At 31.1% G+C, this 13,095-nt stretch overlaps 3 protein-coding genes across 3 annotated transcripts; 1 reads left to right on the top strand and 2 right to left on the bottom strand.

Annotated features, from left to right (window-relative positions):
- Positions 1-11: 11 nt before the first annotated feature.
- Positions 12-2,991, bottom strand: LOC131852550 (dual specificity mitogen-activated protein kinase kinase 6). The gene is made up of 3 exons (XM_059203231.1): positions 2,689-2,991; positions 1,900-2,065; positions 12-1,092 (listed from the first exon to the last, which is right to left on the bottom strand). Exons 1-3 carry the CDS (start codon positions 2,754-2,756, stop codon positions 322-324), a joined length of 1,005 nt encoding a protein of 334 aa, XP_059059214.1. The 5' UTR covers positions 2,757-2,991; the 3' UTR covers positions 12-321.
- Positions 2,992-3,912: 921 nt separating this feature from the next.
- On the bottom strand, positions 3,913-7,084 carry LOC131852497 (DNA excision repair protein ERCC-6-like). The gene has a single exon (XM_059203164.1). It carries the CDS (start codon positions 6,863-6,865, stop codon positions 3,977-3,979), a length of 2,889 nt encoding a protein of 962 aa, XP_059059147.1. The 5' UTR covers positions 6,866-7,084; the 3' UTR covers positions 3,913-3,976.
- Positions 7,085-7,443: 359 nt separating this feature from the next.
- LOC131852543 (protein penguin) lies at positions 7,444-13,089 on the top strand. The gene is made up of 8 exons (XM_059203222.1): positions 7,444-7,984; positions 8,091-8,496; positions 8,767-8,894; positions 9,447-9,612; positions 10,287-10,463; positions 11,094-11,325; positions 11,942-12,141; positions 12,801-13,089. Exons 1-8 carry the CDS (start codon positions 7,599-7,601, stop codon positions 12,969-12,971), a joined length of 1,866 nt encoding a protein of 621 aa, XP_059059205.1. The 5' UTR covers positions 7,444-7,598; the 3' UTR covers positions 12,972-13,089.
- Positions 13,090-13,095: the final 6 nt, after the last annotated feature.

Raw genomic sequence — 13,095 nt, 5'->3', positions numbered from 1 at the left:
ATGTTTTTTATTAAGACCAATTAGTTTGTGATGTTTATTATATTTATTTTCAAGTCCAGGCTGTTGTATTAGTTTTCAATATTCAGCCAGCTCTATTCACAATTGAGTAAACATATACTCATGACAGTTAAAAAATATTTACACAACAAATAATAACTTTTTGAACAAGTGATATTGATTTTTATCACAACTAACATTCTCTTTTTCCTCTACATATTATATAAACTCGATACTTCACTTTATAAACATATGTATAAATTAAAGGTTAATAACAATACTTATAGTAGGTTTTAGTATTAGTTAAACACATTTTTCCTATTACTAGGAGTCATCAGGTAAATTCAGTATTTCTTGGACGAAGGAAGCAACATCTGTCTCCTTGTTGCCATGCTCCACACAAAACTTGTGTGAAAAAAGCACAGTATAATTTGGCCTGTTATGATAATTTTTTTGTAAGCACTGAGTTATTAAGTCTTCAAATTCGGGCGAGAACTTTCCTGGCGGCAGTCTCGGGGGGTCGTCAGTGACCACTTGTTTTAAATGTTCAAATGGTGTAGGCCACGACTGGTAAGGAAATTTGCCCGTTGCAAGTTCAATCAGAGATATACCAAGTGACCAGACGTCACTGCGGATATCGTAATGCGCCGGATTCCCGTATGGATCGATCCTCTCTGGAGCCATATATAGTTTACAACCTGCATCAATGGTTTGTGCAATAGAGTTCACAAGGTAACCAGATATTCCAAAGTCACACATCTTCACTTCACCCTGTCTGTTAATCAGAATATTTGATGGTTTAACATCTCTGTGTATTACCCTCAATTGTGAATAGAGATAATTGAGAGCACTGACTACAGAGAATGTTATTTTTCCCAGTATATTCTCTGGTATGGTTCGATTGTTTTTGTACACTTTTACGTAAAATTTATCAAGACTAGTATCCATGACTTCCATGCATATCCAAACGTCACCTTCTCTGAACATAGCTCCATAGAAATGGACAGTATATGGACAGGCACTGGCACGCATTGATACATCCAAGTCCATTAGCAGACGTTTCACTTCTAGTGACTGATTGTTAAAAGTGATTCTCTGAAAAAAAATTAAATAGAAGATAATAAAACACTTTAGGTATATAATTTTAAATGGACATTACATATTAGGCAAGGATAATAGCTTTATATAAAAAAAATGACAGGTCAAGTGTGGTTTAAGTTCTTCCTCTCATGGTTTGATATGTTATATAGACCTCCTAAAGATCATACTTTATATAAATAGGTATAATGATGTTTTAATATGCATATATATGAAAATGACAATGCCTGTGTCTACCCCCTATCTAGTATTGATGTTAAGTGTATGATGTGCAAAATAATGGAAACTTATGTGATGATATAAATAATGGGGTCATATAAATGTATATTTTTGTATAATTATTCCTTTTTTTTATATTCTGAATATTTTTGACTTAAACATGAAAGATATAAAATTAATTTAAATCTATAATCAGAATTTAAAGAAATATTTTTCAAACACTATATATTTGTTAATAATATCATGTAAAACTATTGAAATTAAATTAAAAATTGAAATTTACCGACGAAAACTTGTAAAATCTCATATGTTTGGGTATCTGAGGTACTGATCTATTTAAGATGCCAAGCAGCTTGCTGTTTCAGCTGTGTACCAGTTTAAGGTTTGTTGTCTAATATCACAGTAGTAGAACAGGATATGATGGTAGATGGTATGACATCTCAGTCTTCCCAAATTGTTACTCATAAGCAGTATCACAGGCATCATATGATGTGATATACATAGTGCTATCATGTATTTAGGTAGTGGTTACCACTTAGAGACAAATGTTTGCCATTTTAATTTTTTATATTTAGAATAAAATACCTTGACTGCCATAATTGTGTCACTAGGTTTGTGATGCATTTTGTCCACAACTCCATAGGCTCCACGACCCAGGTCACCAATCTTCACCAGATCATCAGCATGTACAGTGAATGTATTTTCACCTATTGTTATTGTAGTCCGTTCTTCTAAATTACGAGGCGGTGCACTGCAAACACATTGAAATTTTTTCATGGGTATATTATTAACTTTCATGGAAGGTTTACATAAAGATGCATAGTAACCCAAAACTGAATCAATACAATTTATATTTTTACACAAATATTCTTGTTGTAATTTACTTTCTGTGGTCATCAGCCAGTTGATTAGGTTGCATTGCCCATGAAGATAATTAGACAGAAAGCCCATAATTCTTGGTTCTCCCTATTCATACCATAAAAATAGACAAGTAAACAAACTAAAAAAATACAAAGTTGTGTGTAAATATGAGTGTTAACAGTGATAAGATGAAGATATATTTTTTTTCAGAACACACCATTTGAGTCTTTAACTCATTCCATGTAGGACCGTCTGATTGATGACCTGATAATTACATTGAGAATCACTACTAATAAACCAGCAGTTTGTGATTTTTAAAGAGGATGAAATGGTTGTTTCTCTTGCAGTAATGGTAAAACCACAATTGGAGGTGCACGCGAAGTTGGCGCCAGTGAAAAATGGTGGGATGAGGCCACTCGTTCCTGTTACTAAAATCCCCAGCCCTCCATTTGTAGTAAAGTATTGGTGAATACTACATGCATAGCAGGTACAATTATTTGTGTGTATACATACATATCTTGCGATGTTTCTCGTGGGGTGAAGTTGAACCCCGGTGGTGGCGGTTTTCTTCGCCCAGACATAACGACAAAGCGATTTTAGTCTGCTATGCACCTAATGTATGGTACCAAGCCAAGATTTGGAAAATTAGATCACTGAACGTAAATCTCGTGCCAAATAACAAGGATCAAAAGCTTTTACACAAACAATAATATAATTATACCAGTAAGTTTACATCACTAATATTCTGTTTCCCAAAAATATATTTTATCCTCTATCAGATTTCGTTTTAGTTAGACATAGACAGCAAAAACACTGTCTTTGACATTTAGTACTACAGATTACTTAGAGAACTTTTAATACACCACAGAGTAGAGATGTGTCAACTCGAGTTGTGCGGAATTCGAGTTAATTCGAGTTGAAGGTCGTTATCGATAAATATTTAAAAAAAGCACTCAAATAGGAATATTAGACCTGGAGCCATATGTGCGCTCCATAATTCCTTCCGCTGGTTTGAAGTGCAATTTTCACTCGCCTCTATAGTTCAATGAAGCTGAAAAGGCCAGCTGCAGCCAACAACATTGAAATAGTTCGAAAAACAAAAAATACTGTCTTTTCAACTCGAGTTAACTCGAGTCATGTTTATTCCAAGTTAATAAATCTATAATTTATAATATTATATCAGATTTGGACTATACATATAACTATGTCTATTTGAGTAGCAACAATATTAAGCTGTAATCATAATGTTATGTTATGGTATTTAAAACATTATAACATTATGATTACAGGTCATATCATAATATATGTTGGTACCTATTTTTTATATAAAACATGGTTTTTTGTATTCAATATCATTGTAAATATATAATCTTCAAACATTTATTCCATACCTCTCCTTAACTTCTCTGATCCCTATCCCAAAATTATCCTATAGTTTCCCAAACTTTGATGTTGGCAAATGCATAGTGCCAAGCCATTACAAAAGAAAAATAATATGTTTACAATAATCGTCTTCACTTCATCAAATATGAAGAAGTTTAAACATAGACTAGGCTGTACGGTCTAAGGATCTTTGCTTGTTCCATCACTGAAAAGGAGATGGACGAATATGGAAAAAAAAACGTCTTCACTTCAGTATTCTTCAGCTGAATGTACTGTGGTTGCCAACTCAGATCTTCAATTAAATTTACTTAGGTTATTAAAATAACAAATACTCATAAAAATTGTTTATTATATTATAGACAACATAATAAAGCAGCAATTATAGTATTTTCATAAATATATGATAAAATAACAACAATTATAAAGAAAACTTTAGGGCTCTCACAGCTAATTTTGCTTTTACTAAAGCTTCCTCTTTCATTCTATGCCTTTTCTCTTTTTCTGCTAATCCGACTACAACATCATGTTGCAATGCATTTTTAACCCCAGCCTTGGCAAAAAGTTTACTTAAAACATAATCATTATCATTACTTACTTTCTCTTTATCTAGTTTAATTTTGTTTTTCTTTACTTTCTTAATGGCTAACAAGTTGTCTATTTCATATTCTGATTCATTTTTTTTTTGTTTTCGCTTTTTGTGATTTACTTGATTTAATACTAGGTCAGAAAGGTGGTTGTCTTCACTTACTACTACATCTTCTTGGTTTTTCAGAGTAATATTTTCAATAGTCTGTAGCATGGTACTATTTTTACTGTGTTCATCTAATATTTGTGTTTCACTGGAAACTTCAACTTGTACTGAAACTTCTTGACTGTTTAAAACCTGCTGGATTAAATTTTCCTCATAATCTTTTTTTGTATGCATTTCAATTATCTCCAGTTCTGATATGACTTTGTCAAATGAAGAATTAGTTACTAAATCATTGACCAAATTAATTTCTGGTTCTTGAATTTCAGGCGGATTCATTAAAAGTTCTCGCTGTTTCTTGTATCTTTCGCGAGGATCTTCTTCTATTTGCGGCACTTTCATTTTTTCTGCTTCCTTTGATATTCTTTTGCTTATTTCTCTGGCCTTCTTTCTCATTTCTAGTAGTTTAAATGTAGAACTACTTACACTGTTTCTATTTTTGTCCTTTACAGCAACACTGATCTTTGTGTGCTTGAAAAGAGAAGCTGTCTCAGTATCTCCATTACCATCTGGTTCTTCTAATGTAAATAAACCTTGAAGTGTGCTTGTAGTTAAGACATTTTTTTGGTTAGGATCTACTAATATTTTGTTACTTAAAAAATGTTTAAATATTTGCCTTTGATATATTTTTTCTTCTATAGTACCAGCCGAAAGTAATCTATAAACTGTAACATCCCTCTCTTGTCCTATTCTCCAGGCTCTCTCCTTTGCTTGATTATCGGTAGCTGGATTCCAATCTGGATCATATATAATAACCCTATCAGCTCCTGTTAAATTTACACCCAATCCGCCAACTCTTGTGGTAGAAAGAAAAACAAGGTATTCAGACTTTTCATTAAAGTTTTTAATTAGATTTTGTCTTTGGCTTACACTTACAGTGCCATCCATTTTTAAATACATATAATTCTGTCTTTGTAAATATTGTTCCAATATACACAGCATAGCTCGAGATTGAGTAAATATTAGAACTCTATGACCCTGTTTTTGCCAGATTTTCAATAATGAGTTTACAACAGTCATTTTACCTGATCTTTCCCAATAACCAAATTTCTCCTCATCTATGTCTTCTATATTTTCTTGTGCTTCATATAGGTACAAATCTGGGTGATTACAGATTTTTCTTAAAGTAGACAAAGCTACTAAAATTCTACCTCTGAGAGGATCACCAAACTTATTATCTTTGTCTAGAACACTACGAACAGTAGTACTCATAAGGTACCCCATATAGAGATCTCTTTGTTCTTGACTCAAAACACAAAACAAAACTTGTTCATTTTTTTCAGGTAGTTTAATATGGTCTTGAACTTCAGCTTTTGTTCTTCTTAATATATAAGGTGTTATTATGTTTTTTAATGCTTTAGCTATTTCTAAAGCTGTTGCCTCTTGAAGTTGAGTAGCATTAGCATAACCACCTTGAGTTATGGGATATGCAAAATGTTCCATAAAAGTGTTATATGATCCTAGCAATCCTGGACTCATGAAATCAAAAAGAGACCACAATTCCTGTAAACTATTTTGCATTGGTGATCCAGTTATAATAATTCTATGAGGTGTATCTACCTTTTTTATTAGTTTGCTGACTTGTGTGTTAGGATTTCTAATTTTATGGCCTTCATCTAAAATAACATAGTGCCATTTCCTGGCTAATAAATCCTTAGAATACTTTCCAATACCAGCATAAGTCACCAGTAAAATACCATGAGATTGATGCATGTCTCTGATAAGTTTACTATGGTTTCCAACATGAGACCCTGAATGATGCAGTACAGCAATTCTTAAAAGTGGGTACCAGAAGTGAAAATGTGAAACCCACTGATAAATTATTGTTGCTGGCGCAACAATTATAGTAGGCCCAAGTCCACTCCATTTTCCAATATCAGTGTTTGATACACCCGCCAGAAATGCAATAATTTGAATGGTCTTCCCTAAACCCATTTCGTCACCAAGTAGACCTCCTGATGATATTTGGTGCAGTTCCCACAACCATTTCACACCAACTTTTTGGTACTTATATAATTGTTTCCAAATATAATTAGGTATGAGCAAACCATTTTGTATCTCATGTTTTTTGTCAAATTCTTTATTTCCATCCAAAATGTATTTAATATCTGCAGAAATAATATCACCCTTATATTTACCTGAACATGCAGCTACTTGACTTTCTTTCCACAATTTTATTCTAGAATTATATTGATTTTGGTCACCATCATCTATTATTTTATTCAAATTCTTTTTTACTCGACATGTAGATGGAATGCATGAAAGTGGAACGTCATCATCACTATCGTAGTCTGATGGCAAATATTCTTCATCATCATCCGATTCTATATCTTTAGACTGCTTATTAATCTTAGTATCAATTTGCAACTGTTCACTAAATTCTATGTTATGTTCATCTTTCGAATACTTCTTAGAAAAGTTTTTGTTCTGCTTCTTTGATATTGTCTCTGCTGCCACTTTACTTTTTATTGAAACTTTGTCATCTTTGGAGTTTTTGATTTGAAATCTTTGTTTTGCTAGTGCCAATTGAGTTTCAAGATACTTGTTTATGTCGACCATTTTCACTATACTATTATCTGTCTGATTAGATACTATAAACGGGTATTCAGTACTGTTTGATTTACTTATTAACTACTAAGACGCCAGTTGTACGTACAACAAAACTACACTTTATAGACATTTATGGTTACGTTAAAATATCCGCAAACTTATTTATTTTTATTATTTCATAATTTGTGTAATTTTTGTTTCTTTCAATGTTTTTTTTTTCCTTTTACGGGTCTGGAGCTAAACTTCTTTAGACTTAATATTTTTAAATTAGCTTTTTTTTTATCTTTAAGCTTTACTGGTAGCAAAGTCCAAGCACTTCGAGTTATTATAAGTAAAGCGTATAGAAGTTTTAAGTTTGTACTTGGTAAACGATAGTTATTAATTAGAGTGGTTACATCTAAAAGATTATTAATAGACTAGTCTCTCAATTTAGAAAATATTTTTTTTATGTATATACTTAAAATGATGCCCCTGAATAAATTAGAAGATATATAATATAATCATAAATTCATAACAGACTAGAACGAAATGAGATATTTGTGTGAGTGTGATTATTAATCACAGAGTACATCAAGGAGTACATACTGTGTTGTGCGTGCTATTAGCTGTCATTCATTATGTGATATTTGTGTTACTATCCATACACGTGCATCAAAAAAAATAACTTGTCTATTTAAAGGAGGTTATCTCTAGTGCTTTACTTCAATAAATGTAATAATTACATTAAGAATTTACCTTCAATATGCAGAAAGTTAAAAGAAAGAGTAGCGAAAGCGATCCCATTATAGTTCAGAAAAAAGCAAAAAATTTAAAATCTGAAAATGGTCCCAACAGTCAGAATAAAATTAAACCTAAATTAATAAAGAAAAATGGTTCTAAGGACGGTAATAAACAAGAGAACTTAGAGAAATCCACTAAAAAATTCAATCAACAAAAGAAAATCAAAGGGAAACCTAATTTTATAAAAGATAAGCATTCAAAAGCTCAAAGCAATGGGGAAAAGCCAAAATGGTCAGAGATGAAGAAAGAAAAGAAACAACTTAGAATCGTAAGGCGTAAGGCAAAAACAACAGCTGAAGTGTTTGAAATATCACATAAAGCTAAATTATTGTCTGCACAAATACAAAGGTAAGTCAACAAAACTGTCTATATGGTATGGCAGTAAGCACATGAATGAAAATATAATGTACGCGAAAAATAACATATCTTTTCACTGTGTCACTATTTATTTCAGAAAAGTGGTGAAAAGTGATTTTCGTGAAAACTCATGTAAAGAATTACATTGTTTAATGAAAGGTCAATATAAATCTATAGCTCTTACCCATGACTTAAGCCGGGTCATTCAAGTACTCCTCAAGTATAGCCCAGAGGACATTAAAACTGAGGTAACAGAGGAGTTGCTGGACATTATAGTGCCTATGGTTCAATCAAAATATGGCCAACATGCTGTGAAGCGTATTGTGAAGTATGGTACAGAATTTATTCGACATGAAGTGATCAAGAAATTCTTTGGGCACATAGTTTCCTTAGCAGCTCACTCTATAAGCGCACCTGTGCTTGACTATGCATATGGTGAGTTTGCTACAAAGAAAGAGAAAATTTACATGCAACAGGAGTTTTATGGAGAGATATACAAAAATGTAAGTGAAATTTGGTCTTGTTTTGTTAAAATATTTCATGTTTCTATGATATAATTTACATCTCATGATTTGTGTGTAAGTGATTATTCTAAAATGTTACAAAATGAGTAATGTTGCATGTTTATAGGAATTATTTTTTCCATTCCACAATTTTTTGTTTTTATATGATATAGTTGTTCTATTTGAATACACATTCTTATAAAAAATGTCTTTATTAGTATATATATAATTAAAAACTGCCTTAAAACTTAATTATAATCTTTGTTACAGTCTAAAGATGACAAAGTTAAAACATTGAGTGATGCATACAAAGGCAGTCCCGAAATGAAGATAGCCATACTACAGTCATGTAAAGCAAACATACAACGCATTTTGGATAAAAATCTCCATGACAACGAGTATGTTTCTATCTATGCTTTTTGATTAATTGTGTTATTATCTATATAACTAATCTGTTGTTATTTGTGAAGCCTGTCAGTGGCTTAGTATGTTTTTATATTGATTTAATATGTATATAGTAAGCCTTGGTTATCCTTTAATAAATAAATAAAATTAAATAGTAATGGGAGATGAGGAGCTTACCAACAACTCTTTGATTAATTTGTTCTTTGGAAAGTCAGTCAGAAATATAAGTATACACAGATACACAGTTTTACTTATTGGCAAGATTTGAACTAACCTTTTTGGTTTATGTCAGGGTAATATACCTCTAGGCCATGATGCTTAAATACTTTTTAAAACTTTTGCTAAAATCTATTTAAATCACCTTAATTAATAATTCAATAATAATAATAATTAAAACTTTACTATCATCTTTATATTGTTTGTAATTAGTTTATTGATATAAATATAACATAATAGAAACAAAATTCTCATTTCTTTAGAAGTAAAGAATACAATAATTATTTAAGATGCCTTTGGAAATAATAGATAATTTGAAAATATTGCAGATTGCTTCATTCAGTTCTATATGATTACATTCGGGAGTGCAATGCAGAAGAACGTGTAGAATTGATAACAACACTGAGTCCTTTAATTGTTCCGCTAAGTAACTCTTTGCCGGGAGTCAATGCTGCCAGTATATGTGTATGGCAGGGTACCAATAAAGATAAAAAGGTTTGTATACACGTGACAAACTATTAAAATGCTATAGTTATTAAGTTTGTTTTATACATACATTTTAATTTCAAAACGTAAAATCGTACCTTATCTAAAAAAGAAACATGTTTCATGTTCTTTCTTGAAACTGAGTGGTAAATTAAAAATAATTTGACTATTTCCATTATATATGTGTACCAATAATAATTTACTTTCTATATTTTGTACAATTATTATCTATGAAGTCCCTGACTTCTGAGGTAGGTATAAAGAATACATATGTTTGAGAAGTCAGTGTCCTTTTTCATATTCTGATGTACTTGTGATTGAAATAATAAGGATATTTTTTAAAAATGGAACATTGTAAATTATTACAATACATACTAAAGGAAATTCAGGACACATATAAAGTCCTTGATAATATATGTTCTTTTTATATGATTACAGTTACCAGCTTCTATTTTTAAACACAAACCTGCCTTTTTTAAAAGCAACTGTAGGAAATTAAAATGTGAAGCCACTCCCTGTATATGGAACACAGTATACATAGTGATCTATATATTATATACGTAGAAACTGTAATCAATATATGCAATTTATGTGAATGTATGTCTATGTGATTTAATATTTCCAGATAACACCTAAGTTCAATTATAGAAGTTAGTTAAAAACGATCGTTATTTTATTTTTAGACCATACTGAAGGTAGTCAAGGAACATGCACTGTCATTATCTAAGCATAAAACAGGCTACCGTCTTCTATTGGCCATTTTTGATTCTGTTGATGACACAGTCCTAGTTAAGAAAGCTATTGTGTCCACTTTAGCTAATAATTTGAAGGATATTGCAAAAGATCATTGGGGTGTTATGGTAAGCTTTATTTGCATTTAATTGTTGTATTTTGTTATTGTTATTGTAATAAACAATCAAGCAATAGTAAAGTTTGGCAAACTCAAAAATATTGATCAATTTTTTTGTTGTAATTTATTGGAAAAAAATATTTTGTGATTTTTATGGAGAGTAAAATTATTTTCATGTAATTAAATACAATAGACATATTTAAAATTCATAGATCTGGAGTATAATTATCTGGAAACTGTTCTTCCATCTGAGTTAATAATGTATACGTCTATGCATATAAATAAAATTGGAGTATCTGTTTGTAATATTGAAATAACCATCTTTTACTACATGCATATGAATATTAATACGGTACATAAACCAAAATACCATTTTCTACAATTTTTGTCTATCTGTCTGTCGTTCTGTTTGTTCCGGCTAATCTTTGAAATGGCTGGACCGATTTTGACGGGCATTTTTTTGGTAGGTAGCTAATGTAGTAAGGAGTAACTTAGGCTACTTTTATTTTAGAAAAAGAAAGTTAAATTCCACGCGGACGAAGTCCCGGGAACAGCTAGTATATTATATAATTTTAGTTGTGTTCAAAATTAGTTGCCTCTATAAATATTAACTCATTTCCATATACCTACTATTTTTCAGACTCTACACTGGTTAATAAAACCAAAAGACTCTGCAATCTTCCACCCAAGTCTCATAAAACTTCTCGAAGACGGATCTAGTAGCGGTACTTCCAAGAAAGATGGAGATCTCCGCACTTCAGAACTGAGAGAAGCTATTCTACCTGTTTTAAAGCAGGACATAGAGTCAGACCCTGAATTTTGGGTCAGCAATAAAACCATAATGCTATTGACTGTAGCTATTTTATCTATAGGTATGTGAATTGATAAAAGTTGTATTGCAGGTGGGTGAAAGGAATTGTTAGTAATGGCAAATGGGAACTATTGTATTACTACATTTAAACATAAGCTATCAGATCGACTAGGGAACAGAGTGTTCCCTCTGGAAATCATCATGATCAATTCCTGTTAAATTTGCCACAGTGGGTTCACTGGCCTGATTTCAATCTTTTCCTATCAGTCCCGGCAGCATATAAAATTACGCAGGCATAATTTAATAATCTGCTTGCATTACTTATAATAACGTAAAAACATTTAAAGCTAAGTTACTTAGAACGTCAAATCTCTTAATCTGGGCAAATTGCAACTAAAGAACGCATTCAAGTACAGAAAAGACTGACTTATGGCATAAACAAAGCCAATACAATATTGTTAAATATCATCTTACACTTCTACTTTTTAAGCTACGACTATATATCCTCTGGTTTCAAGTTTCTGTTATGTAATATGGTATACAATAACAATAATGGTAAACAAGCTATATGATTATGGAAAGTGGCTACCGTCGTCCACACACACGAACAAAATTTAATTTTAGTATAAGCGGTAATTTCATTGTCAGATAAATAATAATAATAATTATCTTTTTAGAATGTACTAAGGAAATGCTGAACTCACTGTCGAAAGCTATATGTCGGCCCGACTGGCATACAGATGTGAATGGGAAGCAATTACTGGCAATAGAAGATGCAGGAATCCATATGTGCCTTAAGAAATTGGCCAGTTTGGACAAAGATAAAAATGATTGTACCCTGGGAGAAGCGATTGTAGATAACCTTAACCAAGATAATGTAAGTATTACTACTGCAATAGTAATATTTTTTATTATACTAGCTAAAGCTGCTACTTTGTCCATCTTTTATTCAGGATAACAATGGTTTACCAGAAATAGTTTAATAGTACCTTTTTTGGATAAACACTAAATGTCAATGAACCTTACCTTATACATACAAATACAAACCGCATTAAAATCGATTAAGTTTCTAAAAACCATTGTTTTGGGTTCTATTCGTCAATATTTTTTCTCCTAATTTTCATGTACAGACCGTGATCAATTTGATTTTTATATTATATATAGATTGTGTTATAATTTATTATTAATTTCGTAAATGTGTTACCCATATCTTTATCATTGATACAATAATTACGTACTGATTTGGCCTATCCTATATTAGTAATTTGTTTTATTCTGTTTAATAGCTCTAATTTTATAGTTTGACAATAAAAATATTTTAGTGTAATGTTTTGCTTTATATGACAAATTGTATTTGCAAAAAATAATTAATTTTATTACCCTACGTTTTTTAATAAAGTAATTGGCGATTTCAGCCGTATCTCTTATCCGTTAAATATATATTGTGAATGTGGATGTACAATCCTAATGAAATCAATGTATCTAAATAAAATGTATTGGATTAAATTAATATATTCTAAATCTGATATTTTCCAGGTAACAGCGTGGTTGGCCACGAATAGAGGATGTTTCTTCATATTGAAGCTAATTGAAAGTAACAATGATATCATCGCCAGTAAACTCGTGAATAAAATCAAATCGCACAGAAATATACTAAAAGAAAATGTGTCCGGTGCAAAACTACTTATACAAAAGTTGAATAAATAAACATAATTTATCACATACTTTTATTTGGTTATTATACAATATTCCATTGTACCCATATTTCATTATATGTATGTTGAAAAAAATACATTCTAAGAGTTATTCGATATAAATCAAGATCTCTGTA

This window comes from Achroia grisella, unplaced genomic scaffold (assembly GCF_030625045.1).
Source record: "Achroia grisella isolate CSIRO2021 unplaced genomic scaffold, CSIRO_AGI_Agris_v1 utg853, whole genome shotgun sequence".
Lineage (NCBI taxonomy): Eukaryota > Metazoa > Arthropoda > Insecta > Lepidoptera > Pyralidae > Achroia > Achroia grisella.
This window is presented reverse-complemented; position numbering and strand designations above follow the sequence as displayed.